General features: G+C 45.3%; 1 protein-coding gene across 3 annotated transcripts; it reads right to left on the bottom strand.

Moving 5' to 3' along the window:
• Positions 1-13,139: 13,139 nt before the first annotated feature.
• Positions 13,140-15,062, bottom strand: LOC115319681. Of its 3 annotated transcripts, XM_042292990.1 has the most exons (5): positions 14,995-15,062; positions 14,311-14,400; positions 14,025-14,237; positions 13,785-13,943; positions 13,140-13,494 (listed from the first exon to the last, which is right to left on the bottom strand). In XM_042292990.1, the coding sequence occupies exons 3-5, from the start codon at positions 14,203-14,205 to the stop codon at positions 13,364-13,366; spliced, it is 471 nt and encodes a 156-aa protein (XP_042148924.1). In that variant the 5' UTR covers positions 14,206-14,237; positions 14,311-14,400; positions 14,995-15,062; the 3' UTR covers positions 13,140-13,363. The 3 variants fall into 3 exon arrangements, 2 of the variants coding, with proteins under 2 accessions (XP_042148924.1, XP_042148925.1); XR_006078150.1 differs by lacking the exon at positions 14,995-15,062 and having other exon boundaries at positions 13,785-13,846; positions 14,311-14,445; XM_042292991.1 differs by lacking the exon at positions 14,995-15,062 and having other exon boundaries at positions 14,311-14,445.
• Between the last annotated feature and the right edge of the window lie 9,386 nt (positions 15,063-24,448).

The following is a 24,448-nucleotide window of genomic DNA, read 5'->3' as shown; positions in this document are numbered from 1 at the left end:
GGCGCCTGCCGTGTGATCAACGAGAGCAGCTCGTCGTGCTCGTCTATGTTAATGAGTGCGAGTCATTCTGCATTGACCGGTGTGTTTAGACGAAGATCTTCTCAACCGATCTAGTTTCCAGCAAACAACTGTCGCAAGTACAAGCGTCCTTCGGAAGCGCTGTGGGCGCTGTGCGAGTGCTTGGGTTCGTAGCGGGCGGTAGCGGGACTGGCCTGGCGTCCCTATGTTGGTTGATTTGGCTTGATTTGTTTCTTTGGGCGTCTTGATGTTAAATAAACATATTGGTCCCCACAAAAGCGGTACCGCCCCTCTGTGAATTGTGCGATCGTTGTGATTGCAACCATGGTTTCAATACTGAGAAGATACCTACACAGGTAAGAATATACGAGCGATTTGGCTGGAGGCAATCGAGCGTTCGGCTCGAATCAGGTTTGTCCAGGTTTGCTCCCGTCATTTTGCTTCGAAAGGAAAGTGGCTCCGCGTTTTGCGGCGCACCTGGTTTACCGATGCGAATACTTTTAGGTCGCGTTTTAGTTGTGCGTCATCACGCTCAACCACCTTGCTCGCGGACGCCATGCGGAAAAACTAACAAGAACACAAAAGCTTGAAGGAAAGGACTTCATATTTATTTTGTTGATGTTTTTTTTTTTTTTTTTTTTTTAGTCTTCGCGGTTGTTTTTGCCACACTTCGACAGACGCCGAGAGACGCTTGTATTGGACCGCCGTGGCTCGTGCATGATGGAACGCTAGAACGCCACTTTCGTGGTCACGTCTTGCAAGCGTTGTAGACCTTTTCAGACGGGGGCGGAATAGCAGACGGAGCACGAAGGAGAAAACGGACGCCGACGCGCAGTTTTCATGTCCGCGTCTGTGCATGGCACACGACGATAGGCGGTGATGTGGAATAGCAGAAGATACCGGAGGCTGACGCACGTCTGCTCGCACAACTAGCGGGCGATGTCAGACTCCCAGCATAGACGCACCGAATGTCAGTAAAATGGAGACAATAGGCTTCCGAGCCTATTCGGTCGAGCAGCCAAGCCAATCCAATACAACGGACGGGGCCACTGATCTGTGGGAGGGGCTTACTATACGGGCCGTGACCTCCACCTAAATTCCGTCTGGGTCCATATCACAAGAGCGAATGACATTTTAGCGAACGGCGACATTTGAGCGAATGGTCGTTTTAGCGAATAACGGGGGCGCGCGTTAACCCATCCGTCGCGCTGCGCTTTACGCCGCTTCGCGGCGACAGTCTGCGGCAACTCATTACAAAAATATGAACTCACTTGGCCCACCCGAAAACGCCGCTTCGCGGCGTCCGACTATTCGCTAAAGTGTCTTTCAATGAAACGTGGGCGTTCGCTAAAACGTCATTCGATCAAGTGAGTGCCTCCCATTCCGTCTAATGCTGTAAATATTGCAAAAAAAAGTCAAAAATTTATGAAAAAAACGAATGTGTTCCAACCATGCCCTTTAGAAAAAAGAACCAATTTTCTTAACTTCAGTGTCACTTCAAGCTTCAGTCAAACTGGTAATACATGATACAAAAAACTGCAGACATTCCCCAAGCATGTTCGAAGGTTTCATACATCTGTCGGTTCTGAACATGTCTGCCGAACATCTTTTGAATTGTGTAGTATAAAGTGCGACCGCTGCTTTAGGGAGCGGTTCAGGCGACTGTTGAAAAGGGCTTTCACAACCTCGAAAAGGACGACCTCTCTGGCCGAGAGCAAGTGGGGCTATATTTCATTCGCCAATCTAATTGGGTTTCCCTGTCACGTCAACGCTCATTAACGGTCACGACAGCGGTGGAAGGATTTTCTTTCCTATTTTTTACGGAGTTTGTGCCCAAACGGCAGTACTTCATCACAGCGTTCTTTAAAAAGCGTTTAAAAAAAACGTTAAAGTCACGCCCCCCCCCCCCCCCACACACACACGCACACACACTTTCCTCCCATTTCCACAAGTACGAGTATGCCGACATTTCGTAAACTTGTTAGCTGTTTTCCCTTGCAGTTAGGCTTCTTTTTTTTTTCAATATATTATTATTGGATTTGAACCAAGTTACGCATCTCCGAAAGTCCTACGCTATTCAGATTATGGTAAACAATTTCAAAGGAAAAGAACTGCTTGATTTAGTGTTAGTGCTTGTCTCGCTTAATGGGACCATAAAAAGATGTTTCATTGTTTGCTAGAAAGCCACCCCAATAAATCGTACATGTTCATGAAATCCAGGACATGAATACGCTTTCAGCTCATTGGGTTGCGTTTTACTAAAGACTATATTAATAACCCGAGTCGGCTTGGCTTCTAAAGCACCAGTGCAATCAGCTTGATGAACAGTCACATGTGACGTGAACGTTTTAGCTCCGGAAGTGCATTTAGTATCCACCCCTCCAGTCCGTGGTCAGAATGCGCTATCGGGTGTTTAACCTATAAAATTATTTCGGACTTTTTATTGGAAACGTGTGGACTTCTTGTTGACTCTGATTACTTTCTTTTGACTTTGACGGCCGCTTTGACAACAGAAATGTGCTGATTTTATGTCGAAACTTTCTTTACGATTTTCTTCAGCCTGAGTAAAAAGAAAATCTGTTGGCCTTCTATTAACTCTACATTCATTTTGTTTCTGCTGATTTTCTGCTGACAGTGTCATCAGAAAGACGGCGGAAATTCTGTTCACTTCATGTTGAAAATGTTTAGCTGATTTCCTGCAGCCAGTGTTGATTGAAAAGCTACGGACTTTCTGTTGACTTTTACAGCGAAGCTGTTTATGGCTAGGGTCCGGGGATTTTTCGTGTGCGTCACCAAAAACTCCCGTACAAACCCCTTACAAAAATGATCAATGAGTTTCTAATGTATTTTATAAGAAAACATTGAACACTCAATAGAAACTCTTTGATCATTTTTGTAAGGGCGCGTACGCTCGCACCGCACCCATAAATAAAATGAGATATTCACACACAAATGGTAGGACGGTCTGCTCGGCAATTCGTTGTCGAGTAGAACTATTTCAGAACGGTCTGTCATTATAATTACAATCGTTTGCACAAATTATTTAACCTAAAATAACAGCGTGGTGGTTACTGTTTTCTGAAAGAATGAACTTTTCAAGAACTTCATACATACCTTATATAGATTTCTATTGATTTATTATCGCGTCTCTCACTTTCGTTGCACTGCACATACAATTAAACATAGAACATTATAATCTACCTACACTGTGCCCAGTAAGATGCTATACTTTATGGTTCGTGACATAAATTTGGTATTAGTGTCACATGTCTTCGGTGTACTTGTTGTTCAGACAGCGCGTGCTTGTGTTCAAACTTTTCAATATGTTGAATACAAATGTTGACACACCACATGTGCAAAGTTGGGCGTTCTATTAAAATTATTTATTTAATTTTGATGAATGTTCATTTTTATTTTTTTATTTTTTTAGTTTGTAGAAATAAACGACGACCTAGTGGTGAAAGTGCGCGTTCTTTTGCCTTAGACATCAAAATTACTTCACATGTAACTATATACTGATAGCCTAATTCCGATATCCACGCGATATTCGAAGTGAGGGGAGGGCGGGATAGTGCGACTGAACTAAGTGGTGTGCAATTCTTTGAGCTGTGTTGTGTTAGACAAAGGACTGGGGCGCTTAATCTCATCGAAAGGGGAAGGTTGGTACGGCGCACTCTCGAGGCACTCACGGCACGATATGAGAGAGAAGCGGCTAAAAACCGTCTTGCGTGTCAACCCCCCTTACGTTACAACCGACCAAAGGTAACGCTCCGCACTTCACAATTTATTTGAATGTTCCTGCCTTATCTCTGAGCGCCCTTCCCTGACAATTCTCGTGTGTTTTGTAAGAGTAACTGTATTATCAGGTAAAAAAAAAGCGCCAGAAAGAATGTCTTTGGTCACCCAAGTTTGCAATAAGGACGCGCCTCGTTTTTTCATCGTCTCTTCTTAGAGTGCCCTGATTGCGAAACAGGATTTATTTTCTTTCTAATGTTCCAGCTGAAAGCTACTGTGGCAAGCAAGACTAAAGAATTGCTCGAAACATATCACAATTTGGTCAAACCTATAGATTCTTGGAAACGACGGCAATACGTAGTAAGAGAAAACAAACAAATATTGTCACAAAGGAACAAACGAGGAAACAAAGAATAACTGGGGAAACTTAAACGTTTAATGGGGGCGAACTTGTGCCCAAAACTATAAAGGGAACAGAATAAAGCAGAGCGTCGTTGGCGTCGAAGTCGGCGTGACAGCAGTCTAACGCTGGGGCGAGAGTGCTGTCACGTCGACTTCGACTCCAACGACGCTCTGCTTTATTCTGTTCCCTTTTTAGTTTTGGGCACAAGTTCGCCCCCATTAAACGTTTCAGTTTCCCCAGTTATTCTTTGTTAACTCGTTTGTTCTTTTGTGACATTTTGGTGGAGGTGCGGGGTAGGCCAAGGTTCCGGCGACTTAATCGGATCTCGGTCTGGTCTTCGTTGTGTTCTTGGGGGCTTGCGTTCGGACTTGCACTGCGGGAACTCGGAGGGGAGCGCTGCACGGGCATGCGGTTACCCAGCACCTCCACCTAAATGTCACGGGTGGTGACCAAGAAAACAGGAAATAAACAGGAAGAAATAAACGTTTAATGTGGCGAACTTGTGCCAAAAATAAACGGATACAACCGATAATAACAGAGCGTCGCGGGCGTCGAAGTCGGCGTAACAGCAGAGTCGAACGCTGGTGCGAAACTGACTCTGGATCGCTATGCGAAGCCAATTATGTACACGAGTGAGCTCCTGGAATAGTCGCGTAAGGCTCTCCGTGATAAGGCGTTAACAACTGAATCAACTGCTCAGAGTTTCTTAAAGACAAAGGACTATCAAACTCTACTCCTCCAAGACATTTCTGCACAAAAACAGACAGGACTTTCTGCCAGGTGCCGTTTTCATTCACAACAACTCTTAAGGGACTGCGGACCTTAGAGTTGACTGCGCCACCTTCCCCAAACCCTTCACTACGTTAGGAAAGTCACACTCATCTAAAACTGCACATACTCTTCGCTTGTCCTTTTTCAAATCACCAGCAAAAGGCTTAAAAAGTTTAGTAATCGCTAGATCAGCTTTCTCACTGTACATTCTATTCGACAAGACGGCGAACTTACCCGATTTGTCAGCTTGAAGCAAGGTCAGATTCTTGGTGTCAAGATCTTTTTTCACATCACCAAATTTTTTGCATCTAATTTTGTCCGTCAGAAATGACGGATCCACCAGTCTAGACACTCTTTGCAGTGATGCATCGAAAAACAGCTTATTTTTTTCTTGCTCAAGTATCCTCGTCGAAATCGCAAGCACATCCGAAACAATGTCAACTCTCGAAGGCCTTATATCTAAAAAAAAACTTGGGCCCCTTTGCCAGACACACTTCAGTTCTTACATCCAGTTTGTCATTTGACAGGTTTTTGTGGGGCCTGCACACAGGAATCTTTAGTGAACCTTTCACTTTCTGTTGTCATTGCTGCCAAAGCCTTTCTTCTACTCCCCTCAAAACACAACTCCTTCTTTTGTAACAACAGCTGCCGCCACGAACGATACTCTTCAGAGTGACAAAATCTCGGCGAGCTAGATTTTGCTTGTCCGGCGCCCGCCACTACCAGTAGGCGCAATGGCCGTCGCAGAGCGCGAGCAATATAGTAAAGTAAATGGCTCTGATTTTCGACAGCCTCCGCAGTTGTTCTGTCCGTTTTTTTTTTTTTTTTTTCACTTTCCTATGTCCCAGGGTTACTATGGATATAAAATATATTACTCCTCCCTCGGTCTTATCATACTGTGTCTAACCCTTATTTCTTCCCATTCTTTCTCTCGCACTCTATTGTCCTTTTAATTAGTTACTAATTTACTTGCTTACCCTTCTTCGCATTTTTTTCTTGTTTATTCCTTTCCCTTTTGTTAGGGCATTCCATAATTAGCATTGTACGCCCCCGGCGGTTTAACGACGCCGATGGCAGGCGTTGTTTTCAAAGAAACTTTTAATTGATACTAAGTCGCCTTCGGTGCTTCTATTTACGGGTACGTCGGCAACGCTATCGTTCTTTCGTGCGCAATACCATTAACGTAACACTATTGCTGCAACCTAGGTTGCACGCCTAGATTTTAGAATTTTGAGTGGGTAACGCTCGGGGTAACGTGGCATGTTACTTCACTGTTCGCAGTAACGCGTTGCAAGTAACGGCGTTACCACTAACTCGTCACCTTTTTTTGGTAACGTAGCAACGTGCTTGTTACATTTTTAAAACAGTAATGGGTAACGTACTTACGTTACTTAATTCGAGTAACGTGAAACGTAGTTACGTTACTCGTTTCACCTTCTTCCCAAAACCTGGGGGGAAAAAGACTGCATTTAAATATTTTTTTCTTGTTTCTATATAATTCGTTTCACCATAAGACCACACGCAGTTAAAGCTCAGAGCTGATGGGAACAATCAAACATCATCAAAAGGGCACCATCAAGGTGTTCGTTGTGTTTCTGGATGTCTTCTATTATCGCCAAACGAATTATAAACAAACAAAGTTCCATTGACTTGCATTTTTGACGCTGCTTGATTGGTACCATTCATAGCGCCGGCTGTGTCTGGAGGATTCACCCAGGATTTATTTGTAGCCTTTTCTTCATAGATGTGGGAAAACTTTTCCAGAAAAAACGAGTCGCTCGCAGCTGCACATGCAAATCGGGCGCTCGAGGTACGCATGGGCCAAGGGCTCTTTGCCACCGATCTAGGCGAGCTAGATTTTGTTCGTCCGGTGCTTGCCACTACCAGTAGGCGCCAACGGCCGTCGCAGAGCGCGAGCAATATAGTAAAGTAAATGGCTCTGTTGTGTACTGAAGGTATCGTGAAAGAACGCGGCGCGCGAGCATGGGCAACCGACCTGTCCAGTCCACCAAGGTGTCCTGTCTCGCTCGGTACTTAGCAGGCTTTGATTTCAGACTGGCTCGGAAGTTGGAACCACGTTTGAACCATTCAAACGTATTTTGTGAGCACCCTGTTTGCTGATGTTCTACGTTGGTAGTGTACTCGGGTTTTCAGCGTTTGCCAATGCGTCCTTTGTGTGCCGTTGGAGTAGCTCACAGAACTGACGCCTTGACATCATTTATTGACTTGGGCGACGTTCACTGTTTGTTTTAATGCGAAAGCATTAACAGTCCCATGGAGCGAGCCGACGTCATCAGCTTTGAAGCCGCGCCAAACGGCACCTCAAATCCTTTCTCCCAGTAAAGCCGGCTCCCAGCTATGAAACCACGCGAAAACCCTAGGCATATGGCACCTAGTTTCCCCGATCCCAAAGGAGCGGAGTGAAGCTGATGGATTTCGGCTTCGGTTCCATTGGCTGGCGCGCGTCGATGAGGCTCCCATTGGCCGCTGCGCGTCAGTTTCAATGACCGCCACCCCATGGCGCTGCGTGTCCGCGAGGCGGCGTCTCCACCACTCCACGCCCAAGGTCAGCGCGCCGAGGACAGCGCGCGCGCTCGACCGTCAACGCAAGTACGCCGCAGACTAAAGAAGGGAACGGAAGAGCGGCCGTGCATGCTTTCGTATTCACAACTCATAAGAAGTGCTTAGGTTTACCTCGAGCCTTTTTCGCATAAAGTTTGGTATCGACGAATCCGCAGCGGTGTGTTGTGATATATACTTGCAGCGCAAATTTTGCTGTCAAACTTCGCTGCACAAAATTTAGACTTTAGGCGCGAGCCTGTATGGGTTGTGAAATCATGCACCAGTCACAGTCATAGGTAGAAAACGGCTTTTTACTATGGTGCCATTTTCAGAGCTAGGACGTACGACGCGTGCTTTGCTTGCTTTCGGAATCTACGCACATGTGCGTAATGATCAGCGAAGATGACGTGCTGAGCTGTGCGACCTTAAGAACCGAGTATTTCGTAAACAAAAAGCTTCTGGCCGGTGCGATCTTCAATGTTGGTGCTTATGGCGGGTGCTTTGCTCGCTTTCCAAAGCGACCAGCAAGGTATCAAAAGACTAACATTGGTTTCTCTTTCGATTTTTTGTAAATATTGTATTCCTTCACACGTTTATTGTTCGTGTGACTCATGAGCGATCGCGCTGAGGCGCAGGGCATTTCTGAAGAAATGAATAGCGCGCCTGTAGAACTTTCAGTGGCGCTCATGCTGCGCAAGTGCCGGTAGCTTTGACTTCAGCGATGAAAACTGGCTATTAGCGACGAGCTGTTTTGGTGGCGCCCTCCTGTGGTTCCCTGTCGTGACGTCATTACCTTGCGAACAATAAGTTCGATGGTGTTTGTAATTAGAATGGTGGAAGCTTGAAATTATCGCGCTCTCAAAGCAACACTGCCAACACCGTCAGATTTCAAGTTCCTCTTATTTCCGTCGATGAGAAATCCTTTGCTGACGTCATAGTCAGCATTCAGCCAATCGTGACAGGCCGACCATAGCGTCGCTTTTGATCACGTACGTCGCCAACAGACCTTTCTAAAAAACGGCTCCTGGCCGGTTCCATTTTCAGTGTTCGTGCGTATGGCGCGTGATTTGCTCGCTTTACAAAGCGACGAACATGCGCGTGCTGGGCTGAGGAGAACGCACGCTGGGCTGAGCACTTGTGGATATTGGAAGGGTGTATAGACGCTTCGCAGACGCTCCAGATAAGAACCGCCATTGCTGACCTTCTCTTGTCTTACCGAGATGCCGAGCCATGGGAGCGGGCGTTGACGAGCTTCCACAAAGGCCAATGCTGCAGGGAGAAGGACACAGTAGAATCTAAAATGGCAGTACCCTTCCCTGCTGTGGTCATGATGAAGTGAAGTAAGCGTAAAAAAAGGACGCAAGAAATAAACTGTAATAAGGTGGAGAACTGGGCCAGTTGGTTGACGTTATACATAATGGGGAAAACAGGTCAGAAAACACGGACTACGAAGAGGAACAACTACAACAGGACAATGCTGTAAGCAGCATTGTCCTGTCGTGGTTGTTCCTCTTCGTAGTCCGTGTTTTCTGAGCTGTTTTCCCCATCATGTAGGACGCAAGAAATTGAGGTCAGTTATGGCGGCGCCCATGCACAGCTGCTGTAAAGTGTCGATAGGGACTATTTACTGCCGGTCATATCAGTGTGCACGCCTGATGAGCGCGAGCGGACGGCGACCTTCTGCATCTTTTTTGCAACGGGCATTGTGAGCCTAATATTGTGAGCTCGTTTTGAGCATGCGCGCTAAACATCGCTCTCAAATATGGCGTCCAGTAAATAGCGTGCGGCACGCGCCGTTTCCTTGACGCCGGGCGCGGCTGAGATAAATAGATTTCTTGCGAAATCGAAGCGATCCTAGCGCAAACCATCTTGGGATCCCATTGGCCAAGAGTTTGTTTTGATTTTCCAATCTCACTACTCCACATCCCGTCACTACCAAATACTGTGCTTGCACTTTCCAATTTGTGAATTTTGTAAATTTATAATACTGTTCGTGTTGCCTACCAATACGAATAGAATACTAGAGCACGTTCCCTGTTATTTTTTTTTTATTTACTTTTTTTTTGGAAAAAGGCTTTTGACGTGTTAGAGTTTATGCGCAGCTAAGCACAGACCTACGATAGCAGAGAAAAGAAGTATACTATACCAATCATCCTGTTCAATTATCTTCTCAATCTAGTTAGTTCTTAAATCATCCGTTAGCAGGGAAGCCATGCTGCACTCTGGAGCAAGCCAGGCCGCTATAAAAGTAGGGATGTGGCCGGACGTACTCGTACTCCTCACTAAGTTTTGGCGGGTCCTTACGGCCGATGGAGGGTGCTGTCTCAACGGGGGCTCTCACGAAGATGGATGGGTGCAATGCAATCAAGCGCTGACTTTATTTTCATGCAGTGCTGAGGTTCACTAATCCGTCAAAGGGGCAATCGAAACCGAAATCATGCCACTCTTCACCGCGGCCAAAGAGGCCTCATGATGCAACGCGTGCAAGGATTTTTCTAAGTTCCCTTTTTTGTTGTGTGTATGTTTTTACAACCGGGAGTTAGCGGCGTTCGGTGTCTCAACTGTAGATAAGAAATGTAGCCAGGGAAGTACCACCGCTACCCAAGTGATACACGACTGCCCAGTCAACGCAATGGCATCCTGAGGATGTACTGTGGATGTCGAGTCCAGGATGATGGGTAGTCCCGAGGACATCTTGAAAGAGTCTCGAATGATCCTCAAATAATCTTTTTGTCCAGACCCATCATGTCCTGAGAACATCCTGAGTTGTCAGCCCTAAGGACTGCATGGGGACCTTTCTGGGATAAAGGCACCCTACTGGTTCAGTCAATGCATATCGTCAAGGAAGCGTTTGATCATTAATGAAGTTCAGAAATATACAGGGTGTTCCACGAAAGGTGGACAAATTCGATATTGCAAAAACTAAGCGTCGCAACAAAAAAAGACTTGTGTCATTTTCGTCCTGGGCCAGGGGCCTATTTAGGAACATTAGATTTCGGGATAATTAGATTGCTAATTTTTTTGCATAATTAACTCTTTAATATTGGGCATGGTTTCAATGAAAACATTGCTCAGCATCATCGAAAGACACTAAATCGACAAATTGCAGAACGATAGAATGCACGCGCAGCATTTTACGGCTTTCTGAAAAACAGCACAAATTCGACAGGCTTTTAAGTTCCGGTTTGCTATCAGAGCGCATCTCGGCCCCGACGGCACCGCGCCCCGTGTAGAAATAGTGCAACCAACCTTTGCTGCGCTGTCATTGCCCGACGCAGCAGAGGCTGGTTGCACTATTACTCCACGGGGCGCGGTGCTTTTGGGGCCGAGATGCACTCTGATAGCAAACCGCAATTTAAAAGCCCGTCGAATTTGTGCTGTTTTTCAGAAAGCCGTAGAATGCTGCGCATGCATTCTATCGTTCTGAATTTGTTGATTTAGTGTTTTTCGATGATGCTGAGCAATTTTTTAATTGAAACCATGCCCAATATTAAAAGGTTAATTACGCAAAAAAAATTAGCAATCAAATTATCTGGGACTCTAATAATTTTCTTAAATAGGCCCCTGGCCCAGGACGAAAATAACGTCGTTTTTTATTGCGACGCATAGTTTTCACAATATTGAATTTGTGCACCTTTCGTGAAACACCCTGTATATATACAGGGTGCCTCAGATAACATGCAGCGAATTTCATGAAATAATGAAACACTAGACGGATAAAAGCAACTATATGATGACGCAGACATCTTCAGAAAATGTCCCTATTTATTTTATCGTGGTTAACTAATTAGGTAAAATTAATTGATCAACTTTTTATTTATTGGTCTAGGAGCTCAAGTGTTATTTGAAGTTTTAGAATGTCATGAGAAATGATCGATTATGAATTTTACAGCAGTGTGTGCTTTGACTAGTCTTCTTTGAAAGGCAAGAAAAAACACCCATGAACCAAGGCACACAGACCGCTATTGCAAGGTGGGTGGTCAAAGGGCGTTTTAAAATTCCTGAGGTATTTTTTGTTTTGTAAACAGGACTACAGAAACCACACCTTGTTTTAAACAGTATAATTGTAGCTTTCTCCTGATGCTCTACAACATTGCTAATCACAGTTCAGCTCTTAAAGGGGCACTGACACATCAAAATCACATTTTTTTTTATTATCCGAAACGATTGAAAACGATGCCGGGACATTACCCTCAAAATTCGAGATTTGGGAATTCAGTATTCGTGAAGTAAAAAAAAACAATTTCCAAATGCCGAATTCGAAGTTCCCGCGCGATCGGCGCCGGTGCCTTGACGTCAAAAATTGCGGAGACCTGAGAGTCCACTTCCTTTCACCACTCCCTGCTGTTGCCATGGCGACCCAAAGCGAGGAGGAAAGGAGCGAGCGCCCGGCGTTGCGGCGGACCGGTTTTGAGCGGTGTCGCCTGTTTTCCGTTGGAGGATACAAATCCAGGAGACGGCACCACAACGAACCCCCGATTTTTGGTATTTCAAAAAGAAGGGCCGTAGTGCGTTCGCAATTGCGTTAAAAAACATGTTTTAGGATTGCCGTAATTAAATGTTATAGAGATGTCGCCTACAAAGCTTCTAAATTTCCTGATTTTTGACGTCACCGATCAAAAGAAGCGAGGAGGCGAGAGGCGGGAAAATCAAACGAAAGTTTTTTTTCGCGATGCGGTTTTTTTGGCGTGTCTATGACTGCAACTTGCATCGTTTTAGATAATAAAAATAAATACGACCTTTGGGGTGTCAGTGCCCCTTTAAACCAATATTTAAAGAGCTGACTTAATTAATTTTACAGAATTAGTCACAACGAAAAATATAGTGACAAATTTTGACACGACTGCTAAGAGCATACAGCTGATTTCATTCACCTGGGGTGCTTATTCTTTTTAGTGTTTGCTGCATGTGATAAGGGCACCATGTATCCAAAGTACCATTAGGCGATGCTTGATAGCTGACTGGCCTTTTCGGGGTCACCCATGCAAATGCTGAACTGGCTTGCGATGGATGCTGCGCAGGCTCCTTCAAAACCATGAAACCAACACACACAAAAAATTAGAATTATTTTAACAGAAGAATAGGCAGAAAGTACCAGCCAAAATATTTATTGAATAGAACAAGCAAGAACAGCACTCTGAATCAATTAAGGGCCAAACTTCAAATTTTTGTCCTAAAAAATAAAAAAAATACCTAAGAAGATAATTTCCTCTCAAAACAAAATTCCTAGCACGCTAGTGGACCCTTCAAAAATCCCGGTCCGTGTTTCCCATCTGGGCTCCTCCTTTCGGTTATTGAGGGACGTCATGGGAAAGCCTTGAGGAATGACAGCGACAAGGCTTCCTGCGACGTCCCTAGATAAACGAAAGGAGGAGCCCAGACGAGAAACGAGGACTGGGGTTTTTAAAGGGTCTGTTAGCGTGCTAGAATGCTTCTTTCGAGATTTTTCTTCATATTTTTTCTTATTTGGACAAAGAAAGTATGAATTTGGGCTTGTCAGGGCTCCTAAGCAAAATGGCTGGAAACAATAAGAATCAAACAAGACAAGGGTACTAAGATTGAAAAATAAAATAATGAAATGATAATCACTTCCCGTGTTGGGCAATTCTGGCTGCTGGTCTAAAAAGTTATCATTTAGCTGCAGACAAGAGGCATTCATTATAAATAATGAGAAAAAAATATTAGATAAAGATACTAGAATTTGAACACTAAAACAACTGGAAATGATAATGACAAACTAACAAAACTTGTTCTTTGGTGTTATTGTGGCTGCGGGTCAAACAAGTATTACCTGAAGATGGGCTTGAAGAGAGAAAATAAAGCATGAATTAAAGAAGGTGCACACTATACATGGATATAGATGTTCATAAAAAGTTAGGGGGTGTTGCCAAGACCAGATTCCTCAAGCTTCCTGAGCTTCTCCGCCGCGTGTCGTAGCCACGTCTTGATTACCTCCTCAATGTCGTGACGTGTCGTTGTGATACGGGGGTTTCTTTTTACAGCTTCTGAAAAGGTGTAAGGTTTGCTATTACTAGTCACCCAAAACCCAGAGTGCTAGCTATTGGGCAAAATCGCAACAATGGCATGAGTATGCTCATCCCTTCCTTGAGGCGATTGAGGAATTGTCAGAAATACTTTCATTATTATAGCCAGCCAACTGATCACACTGTAAAACTGTTGTGCACTTTCAGAGCATATATTAGATATTTATTGGTTATTTTGGGGGAAAAAAAGAACACTACTTCCAAACACCATTCCTTCAAAAAAGCATTGCCATAATGTGTTGTGTACTTACGGTAAATGAGCTCAACACACTGCAGCTGTTGGAATTTCGCCTTGCCCTTTTGCCCTTTCCAGCTGAAATTCACCGCAACGTTTTGGGTCATTAGAGCTTCCAGCAGTCGACGAGTAGTGGCCCCTACAGTCTTCCCTCCGAGTCCCATGAACCAATTTACTTGTGTCACAGAAAAACAGGTTTATATAAATACCAGGCACTTCCATGGCATCTAGCCAAATGCTCCATAATTACACTTACCAGCTTTTTTTCTCATGGCTTCGCTAGCCTGTAGTTGGCACTTAGATTCCATGAAGGTGTCATAGCTTGCGGGTGGCTCCTGAACGGGGAAGTTGTCGTCATCGTCCTCCTTGTGCTTGTTCACAGCTTCTAACACAGTGCCCATCAGGGCAGTCAGGTTATCAAGCCTCAGCCAGATCATGTGTAGAATTTCCAAGGTGTGCCGCCTGAAACCTGAACCATCAACAGGAGCTTCGTATAAAATTGTTAAAACCAGCTATCAAAGGCAATCCGAAAAGTTTCATACCTTCAGGCTCAGGTTCCTTTTATACAGTTTTACTGGCAACATTATGGCAAGGAGGTGTAGAGCTGGAGGTTGTACTGGATTGCTTAAATGCTGCACAAAAAAACACAGTTTCACTGAAAACAAATCAATGACAAATAAGTGACTTCGGGACCGAACAGTCTTAAAACCCTTAGAGGTCGTGAGCACTTATTCTATTTGCTATTGTTCCAGTCAGGAACTATTTTGTCTGTTTTGGACACTGCACAGGAAGAGCACTCATGTGAACAAACACATAGCAAGTAATTTACCCAGTATTTTTTTTTTTGATTCCCGAGGTTTATAAAGGTACTACTAAGCACAAAGGTGTTATTTCTTTTCCTATGCTGCTAGTTTTTCATAGACAGCATCACAGTGGTTTTCACTTGAATCGCTAGAGCTTGCTTGTTACGATGAGTTTGAATAGGTCTCAATTAGCGCAACACTGTCACTGACACGTTGGGCAAGCTTTCGGCGAAAGAGGCGACCTGCAGCACTGTCTTAAGCCGCCATTATGCAACAAAGAAGACATTCCACTATTATAAACACAATTACGCTTGAGCAGATACTCTTGGCTAGCCTCAGACCGTGCCGACGCTTCACTACGAGACATAGTTTCCTCATTCTACGCTGCAAGTGAATATTGAATAGTAATTAAAAGTTACTTACCTAATTCGCACATCTCCTCGAAAAGGTGCCTGGCCTCTTTCCCGCGCAAATAACTTCCCGCCTCCCTTTTCTTTCGTGGCGGCGTCGGCGGTGTGCGGTTCGTAGTGCGGCCATTGCGGCCAGTGTGCAGAGAGCGGATTCGGCCGTTGCTTCGGCGGCAGAGTGTATTCTACAGCAAAATCTTTTGAATACTATAATCCACTTGGGATGTTATGTTGATTTTATGTCCGACTTCATTTTTGTGGTTTTGTTTTAAATATGTCTTGAATGTTTTGGCATGTGGGTCAAGCTCTAAAGCAAAAGCCGCATTGCGACGATATCACGCAATCGCTATTGCGGTATGAACTTGGCGCGCGCTGGTCGGCGGTTTAAATTGTTTTAACCTTTTTAGCAGCATTTTGGCTTTGCAGTGGTTCCTTTTTTTTTCATATTTGATCCCAAAAGCTTGTTCGAAGAACCTGCAAGGCATTGCTCGAATTTAGCAGAACGGGATGCAAGGACCTTCTGAGGATATCCTTAGGACGCCACGTTGATGACGAATTCCGGATGGCCCGTAGGATTTATCCTGTGGACATTCCATGGACTACTTTTAGTGGACGAGGATGATAGGACCTTTTGAGGATGTCCTCAGGATGTTGTGTGTTGACTGGGTGCACGCCGGTACGATGATCATTCAGATCGAAACTAATGCAGGTGGGGATTCGACCCAGGATCCCTTGGTTCCGCAGCGCGAGCTTTCGCTTCACGCTCTCCGGTCATCGCACTGAGGTCGAGCGGGGACACGGACTGGGCACCAGCGCAGCGTAACAATTCGGCTGGAAATAGCGTTTAGTCAGCGCTTCGAAAAATGCCCATCGGCTCAAATTATTGACAAATAAAACGTGAGGGCGTTAGAGAGCTGGTGTAAGTTCATAATTGTAGAATTACCCGAGACTGCGGTGACGGAAAAAAAAAACGAGAGGAAGAAGGAAAGAAGTCTCAAAACTTTGAGACTTCTTTCCTTTTTCCTGACATTTTTCTGTCGTCACCACGGCTTCGGGTAATTCTGCAATTAACAATTATTGAGCTTACGCCCTTCGAATATAGTGACGTACCGTTGAAGAAGAGCCGCGCGTTCACAGAATTGTCTGAAACGATGCATGTATGATGTAGTAATGCCTTGAAAACGTGCAATGCCTTTACGCCACACGCCACTCTTTCACTTTCAAGACGATGCAGTGAGGAACGGCAGCGAGCTGAACAAAAGGGAAGAGCGCATTCCAATATATCCCTTCAAACATTTACGCCCTCTTAAAGGAGCTGTGCAACGATATTCAATTGCAATGTTTTTCTCTCTACTCGAGCATACTGGCACACCTGGGACTCAAGGATACTCACAAGCAACGCCATTGGCCAAGAAACTCCTTTGTTGCGGTGTTATTTCAAGGACAAAAGCGATCATTTTCATTCAATCTCTTCTTTGCAATATTTGATGACGTAACTCGGGGATCGCAGTACACACAAGTGACGATATTTGAATGCGGTTCATAGATTGGACCCGAGTATTGAGTGGGCACTCGACTTGGGCTTGTGACAATTGCTAGCTCGAGAAGCATTCGGGTTGTGACCCGTGTCCAATCGCTGCAACGACGACAACAGTCGAACCATAACAATGTCTGGAACTCAGCGCGTGTCCTGCGCTTTGCCAACCCCAGCGCGTGGCTATGGTCAACACTGGCGGCATATAATCGGCTCTAGATCACGTGGCCGCTTGTTCTGGCTGCGAGTTGAGGGGGTGAACGCTACTCGTTTTTCTTAAATTTTTTTCTGGGACTTCTATTGCGTGCTTGGGTAATATAGCAATAGGTCTATTGCGCGGGAGCGCTGGCTGGACTGTGATTTAGCACGTGTGGACTGGGATTTTTATAAACAGTGGAAATGTCTATAGACCGTTTGTTAAATTCAGTGCAGTCTGGTGACTCAAACCAGGGTTTATCTTCTGCCGTATGAATGGCGGTAATCGACCTGCAGTCTGTAGTATTTTGCCAATCACCGTCACTTTCCCGAGCCAAAAACAAGCGAGAATGTTTTTTTCTCTTTTTTTTTGTTTTTGTTTTTTTCATTTTCTCATTTTAAACATTTTTTTTATTGATCTCTCAGTTTTGACGGTGACAAATTTATACCTTTTCTGTTTCGTGTCGTTTTCAGCCACGTGGGGTTCGTACCTGATATGCGGGACAAAAAAAAATGATAACGCATTTCAACCTGGAATATGCGAGAAAATATAAGTGAGGCAGAACAAGGATGTGCGATAATCACGCATTTTTCGTAAACAGCTTCCAGCGACGTGGAGAGATCAAAACGATGTTTTACCGCATACCAGAAGTGACGACATTCAAAATGGTCGCGTCCTTGTGGAAAAGGTGTATACGAGCGGTAGGAATAAAGCACCAATCCATACTGAAGCCGTGATAAACTTGTATACATCAAGGGGATTTAGAGTCGATAATGTGCCGCCAACAAACTGACATGAGCCGAGTTAGAAACAAACCCTTACGCAGCTCTTGTATTCAATTCCTGCGTCGCATCGTAGTGACGTCTCGGATGTACAGAACTTGTATCATCCACTTTGGAGTATCTACAACTTTTTCCATCCTCAACGACCGCAACGCCGCCAATTAGTAAACACTTATTGCATGCCTCAGATGTTTATAGTGGTCCTAGTGGCCAGACTGAATATCGAAGATGGTATAATGTTCTTGTTTCCGCCCGCTCCATCCACTGCGTCTCGCACTCCAGCAGGCTCTGAGAAAGTCGCATTTACACTGCAGCCGCAGAAGATTGCAACCACAAGTAGACATGTGCGGAGCGGTCACGAGCTTACCATGCACGAGAGAGGAATGCTTAGCGCTGTTTATAGTCTCCATATCTGAACACAGTCTCTCCACAGTAACACATCACATTTTGGGTTAGTATTGCCTTTGACGGCAAAGAGTGACTTTTTTTTTCGTTTTGCCTTTTAACTTAATTTTTTGGAAAAGTAAGAGAATGCCACATCATCTGGATTTGACGCTGATTTCAACGGGCAATCTTTACGCGCATGAATTGTGTTAGTTCTCAGTAAAAAGCGCGTTTCATGACTAACCTATATCCAGTAGATTTACGAAAGCATACCAAAAACAGGGGAATCTATAGATGTTGTGCCCGTATGCAGTCCAACCGTCCGCCGTGCCCTTCAGCTCCACACCGCTTTTCACGCTGGAATCCGATCGAATTGAATCAGATACGTTTGCCATCAAATCAACCCCTTTCTGTCAACCGAGCCCCGATTCAACGTCTCGATTTGCTTCCCCACGACCCCGTTCGTGTGATCCCGACAAAGGAAAGGAGAAGACAACGGAATCTCGATGAACTCAAGCGATGCGCGAGGTGTTTGGCGTTGGGAAACGCCAGATGGCTCGCTGAATGCCACAAATCGTTATACTCTGGGGAGAACGTGTATTGGACCTGGTCTTATTACACAAGCTGCTCGCTCGCATTCCCTCGTAAGTTGTGTGAGCGGAAATCGAAAACCAACAGCTGTGCTTTCGCACTTTCGCTTTTGAGAGGTGAGAGCGCCTCATCCTTTGCTTTGCCCAACCTTTGCACAGAACTTTGCTTTGCCCAACCTTTGCACAGCCGGGCGTGGGGTCGGTGGCCCGAATGTGTTAATGTACCGCAACTCGGAGCACGTCTAGCGAAAGCATGCAGTGAGAATCCGGAGACCCTGGATTCAATTCCCACCCCTGCCCGTTTCGATCGTGATGAGCACCGTACACTGGCACGCGATTGTGTATCACCACTGCTTCGTGCAGGTTAAACACCCCTGGCTGACAGTGATATTGCACTGGCTAAATTTCTCATCCACAGCCATCGTTACGAAAACACTCAGTTGGGAAACACGCCGTCGAAACTTGGTCCGCTGGCGTCCACCGAGACCGAGCTAAATACGAGAACAGCGCCACTCTTTATCATCTGTTTGTACTGTGGTCACCTTGAGCTTTTAGAGAGCATGTTTTTGCGTAAAAACAAACGAAAAAGACTCTTTTAGTATGAAAGTTATTGGAGTTTAGTACAAAATGATGGCCGCGTGATGTTTTTAAAATCTTTAGTTTGCAGGGTTTGTGGCACAATTAATATTGTTTTTATACAACCACGCCTCAGCGGTGCTTTCAGGTAGCGCGTCCCGACCTAGGTGCATTTTAACTTCGGTAGTAAGACGAGGCGCGTCCGCTGGGGAGACGGGGGCGGCGCCCCTGTAACCTCTTCCGCTGTATCTGTTGTTTCGGCGCCAAAATGGCCGATTAAAGCCAAGATGCAAGTAACGTGCAGTTCCTCGAGTGGCCGCTGCGGGAAGAATGGCGGCGTTGTGTTCGCCATTAGCTCGGCTCTTGAGGACAGATCGGGGCCACTTTTTCAGAGCAGTCTCTATGGCATTTTCCCAACTGAGTGGTTCTAGTAACGTTGTCTACAGCTGAGACACCATACACGGGTAACGTTGGCCGACTAATGGGAATTTTTTTGTGTGGATCTGGAGTGATTTAAAAGCGCTCCATGCTTGCGCCTTTAGAGCGGGAAATGCTAGCGCCCGCTTGCACGCGTATAGGAAGATATACCGAAAGAGAGGTGCTCCAAAATCGCTCCAAATACTTCACAGGAGGAATGCAAGCAGCCCCCGTGAACACAATAGGCTCGGCGCGGAAAAGATCTGGGACGTTTGAATGGCATAGTTCGTCGCAGCATCGTGTTTTCTTCTTTATTCTTTAAAAATAAGTTGGCAATTAAAGCCATCTCTCGGGTTGGGCTCTTTGCTACCGGCCGCGTATTTGGTATGCGCGCTATTCGGTTGCGGCATCCTGGTATTTTTTTCTTTTTTTTTTCTTTTTTTTACGTAAAAATACTTTAAAATTACACTTCATTGAGTCACCAAGGTTCTAATATGCAGAATGCGCTTAATCTGTCGTTCGGTTCCACCAACTTTGAACTGGACACGACGTCTGTTACTAGCACAGACAACTTGTCACCAACTCGATAAGCGGGTGTAACAATAAAATGATTATGCGGGTTTTGAAAATAAACACTGTACGTGTCACCCTTGAACTAATCATAAACGAAAAGGCCTAGTGACTTCCCTTGACTTTGACTTTGTGTTTCTGTACGTGTTATATCACCCTTGAACCAATCATAAACGGAAAAGGCCTAGTGACTTCCCTTGACTTTGACTTTGTGTTTCTGTACGTGTTATATCACCCTTGAACCAATCATAAACGGAAAGGCCTAGTGACTTCCCTTGACTTTGACTTTGTGATTTTGTACGTGTTATATCACCCTTGAACCAATCATAAACGGAAAGGCCTAGTGACTTCCCTTGACTTTGACTTTGTGTTTCTGTACGTGTTATATCACCCTTGAACCAATCATAAACGGAAAGGCCTAGTGACTTCCCTTGACTTTGACTTTGTGTTTCTGTACGTGTTATATCACCCTTGAACCAATCATAAACGGAAAGGCCTAGTGACTTCCCTTGACTTTGACTTTGTGTTTTTGTACGTGTTATATCACCCTTGAACCAATCATAAACGGAAAGGCCTAGTGACTTCCCTTGACTTTGACTTTGTGTTTCTGTACGTGTTATATCAGCCTTGAACCAATCATAAACGGAAAAGGCCTAGTGACCTCCCTTTACTTTGACTTTCTGTTTCTGTACGTGTTATATCACCCTTGGACCAATCATAAACGGAAAGACCTAGTGGCTTGCGCTTGTGATGTTGCTTGATTGGTCCCATTACCTGGTATTGTCGGCTGCGTCTGGACTTGTGCTGAAACGAAGCACATGCCTCTAGACTATGCAATCAACTTATACCAAAAATAATAAAAACAAAAAAAAACTCCGCATTATCGCTTTAATGGAGACGGTAAAGCTCAATTACGTGAAAGATACAACAAGAAATAAGGGGTTGGGAGAAAGGTAAAGTAAAAATAGGAATAGAAACGTATTCTTGCGCAAGAAGTGCCTTCTTTTGCAAAAACTATTTTGACTAGGAAAGTATTTGAAAAAACGAGGGTCAAATCGCTCCTCTTTTAAAGTATGCATCGCAGGTAAAAAAGGCTGATGCCCTATCGGTGTCTGTCTAAGGACTTTTTTTATAAAAATTAACAAGGTTTATATTTTGGCTGGTAATTACATTGGTGTAATTGACTTTTAGAGCGCAGCTTTTAGGCGCCCGTTTCCGTGTTTCACGGCGTCGGCGTCGGCGTTGGCGTAACCGTGTTAAATTTAGCGGGAAAATTGACGTCACGTGTTTTCAACACCAATTCAATTCCCTGCTCAATTTAGCGGGGTTGGTGTTGAGGTAACGTGACGCCAATTTTCCCACTAAATCTAGCGGAGAAACTGAACTTTTTTCATAGGTGACATGACACCAAACTATGTGGCGTCATTTTCCCCGCTAAATTTAGCGGGGAAACTGAACTGGAGGAGGAGGGGACGGAGAAGGAGGAAGGGACATACCCTCCCCTCCGTACCTTCCCCTCCTCCCTCTCAAAAGCTGCGCTTTAATTTCGCATTACAGAGATTTGTAAACGTATTTCGTTTTTTTTTTTTAATTAATAAATTGAATTCTTTGATTTCATTCAGCAACTTTTTGGGGTATCATTGAGAACCACTATATAGCGCACCTCACAAAAATATAAGGCATGCGCATCACTTCAAGGTAAAATTATACAAAAATAGTTCCTTTTTTTTCTTTTTAGTGGTAGATGTTGATGAATAAGACCAAGCGAACAGCGTTCAAACCTTCAAAGTGCAGCCAGAACGTACCGCTGTGTGATTTGGTGTCATTCGTATGCCGCCACTGTTCACCATAGCCGCGGGCTGAGCAGGTAATCCAGAGGGTACGGACTAGACCAGACATTACTTCACGCGTTGCCGCCACAAGAAAGCATAAAACTTTTGCTCAGAGTTTACGTGTTGTGCCAAGTAGAAATTACAAGTTTCGGTTGTCGGAAAAATCTAACAAGCCTTCTTGCGTGTTACACCCGCAAAACTTTTTTCTTCAATAAAATAACCTACAATCGAATTTAATTTCGCACCAAGTATCTGAGTTTACCAGGTCATGGAAGAAATTTATAAAACTGTGCGAGAAGTCGAATTTTTGTTTTTCTTCTTTTTCGTGCTGTTTGTATTTGCCAGTGCAGTGATTGCACACAAACTCTAACCCATATCATATAAAAATTGTAGCAGATCGTTTTTGAAGGCTCGATATGGGGGGGGGGGGGGGGGGGGGGCGAGGCAACACGCTTCACGGCAAGCCTTTAATAATAAAACAGCTCGATTTTTTTTTCTTGTTTATGACAGTTTTAGACGATATCGGCATCTCTTTTTATTTTTTCGACATTGTGTGTAGTTTCGTAGATATCTTTTCTGAGTCTGTATATTTTTTTTTTTTTACTGTAGCTTACGGTGAGTGGTACTTGGTTGCCATGGCGACAGGCGGGCCTTTTGACGTCACGTTTGTACCGCGAAACATTGCGCGGTCTCAATTCCGCCAGTATTTTAAGAAGGAAGGCAAGTCCCTCGCAGTTTGCTGCTGTGCTTTGTATACGCTGTATGCAGTACCTGCAATAAACATTAATGCGTATTGATAAAGTTGACTATTGTAAAGCGTGTTGGACCACGTTGAATTAAAAACGGAAGTTCATTGGTAGCGCAGTAAGGGCAGCATGGCTGTTGTGGCCGTATAGATTTACACATTTCATTGCGCTGAACAAAAAAAATGAAATTCATGTGCTGTCTGAACGCGGATTGACTAAAAAATTAAACAACCGCGTCCAAAGATTAAGTGGCTGCGTGGCACCGACGACACACAACCATCCACAATCCCTCTTTGCTTGTGGACGAACCAGCAGCAGCCAGGACCCTTATATTGTCACGGGTGGTGAGTCGTGACCAATAAACAAGAAATAAACAGAAATAAATAAACGTTTAATGTGGCGAACTTGTGCCAAAAATAAAGAAGGAAACAGAAGAAAGCAGAGCGTCGCGGGCGTCGAAGTCGGCGTGTCAGCAGAATCGAGCGCTGGGGCGAGACTGACTCGACAAGGTCGCGGGCGGCCTCTTATCTAGAGTGAGTCAGTATCTCGAAGATTCGGCGGAGAAGGTTCGAGCGTAGCGCGCTCGGGGCGAGAATGAACAAGCACTTTCTAGAACAACAAAAACAGGGATGAACGATAGTTAGGTCCGCAGCAAGAGTGAACGACCCTGCGCGCGGCATTATCCCCCCCTTTAAAAAGTGCATCGTCCCGATGCAGCACAAAACGAAAAACAACAAACAAAAACAAATCCAAAACAAAAAGGCAGCAGAATCGCGAGCCGCAGTTCACAGTTCACCCGTCGACGAGAGTGGAAAGTTCTATCGTTCGTAATACGGCTTCAGCCGGACGACGTGCACCACCTCGGGTCGCGGCTGACGTCTTGCAGATGGGCGCGTTCCGTCGGGGAGGACTTCGTAGTTAAGATCACCGAGGCGACGAAGCACTTTGTAGGGTCCAAAGTATCGTTTCAGCAATTTCTCACTGAGGCCGCGGCGACGGATGGGCGTCCATACCCACACCCTATCTCCGGGCTGGAAGTGGACGTCCCTGCGACGAAGGTTGTAGCGGCCGGCGTCGACGCGTTGCTGGTCTTGAATCAGGAGTCGGGCGAGCTGGCGAACTTCTTCGGCGCGTTGAGCAACCGCCTGGGCGTCGTCGCTCTCGTTGTCAGATGGCTCATGGGGCAGCATGGCGTCCAGCATGGTCGTTACTTTCCGACCATGTACCAGCTGGAAAGGGGTGAATCCAGTGGTCTCTTGAACCGCCGTATTGTAGGCGAACGTGACGTAGGGCAGCACCTCGTCCCACGTCTTGTGCTCTACGTCGACGTACATAGAGATCATATCGGCGATTGTCTTGTTGAGTCGCTCCGTCAGTCCGTTGGTCTGCGGGTGGTACGCAGTTGTACGACGATGGCTGGTGTGACTGAGTCGGAGGATTTCTTGGGTCAGTTGTGCCATGAACGATGATCCGCGATCTGTAATCAGAACTTCTGGAGCGCCGTGCCGGAGGACGATGGACTCAATGAAAAACTTGGCAACTTCCACAGCAATCCCCGAAGGAAGAGCTTTCGTTTTGGCGTACCGCGTGAGATAATCTGTGGCGACGATGATCCAGCGGTTCCCCGACGTCGAAGGCGGAAAAGGACCAAGTAGATCCATTCCGATCTGCTGGAAGGGTGCAGTTGGAGGAGAAATAGGCTGCAGGAGTCCGGCCGGCCTCGTCGGAGGTTTCTTGCGTCGCTGGCACTCGTGGCATGATCGTGTGTACAGGTGGACGGTCTTGGGGAGCTTGGGCCAGTAATACTTTTCACGAATACGGGCCAGTGTCCGGCTGTATCCAA

The sequence above is a fragment of the Ixodes scapularis genome, unplaced genomic scaffold (genome assembly GCF_016920785.2).
Source record: "Ixodes scapularis isolate PalLabHiFi unplaced genomic scaffold, ASM1692078v2 PGA_scaffold3__209_contigs__length_174095766, whole genome shotgun sequence".
Lineage (NCBI taxonomy): Eukaryota > Metazoa > Arthropoda > Arachnida > Ixodida > Ixodidae > Ixodes > Ixodes scapularis.
Note: the sequence above shows the minus strand (reverse complement) of the source record. Positions and strands in the feature narration are given on the sequence as shown.

Excerpts from the sequence above, each read along its gene's own strand:
- LOC115319681 (XM_042292990.1), bottom strand. The coding sequence starts at position 14,205 with ATGATCTGGCTGAGGCTTGATAACCTGACTGCCCTGATGGGCACTGTG. Across the intron at positions 13,944-14,024 it reads AGCCATGAGAAAAAAAGCTG|TAAATTGGTTCATGGGACTC; the intron begins GTAAGTGTAATT and ends CTGTGACACAAG. Across the intron at positions 13,495-13,784 it reads GTGTGTTGAGCTCATTTACC|AAGCTGTAAAAAGAAACCCC; the intron begins GTAAGTACACAA and ends ACACCTTTTCAG.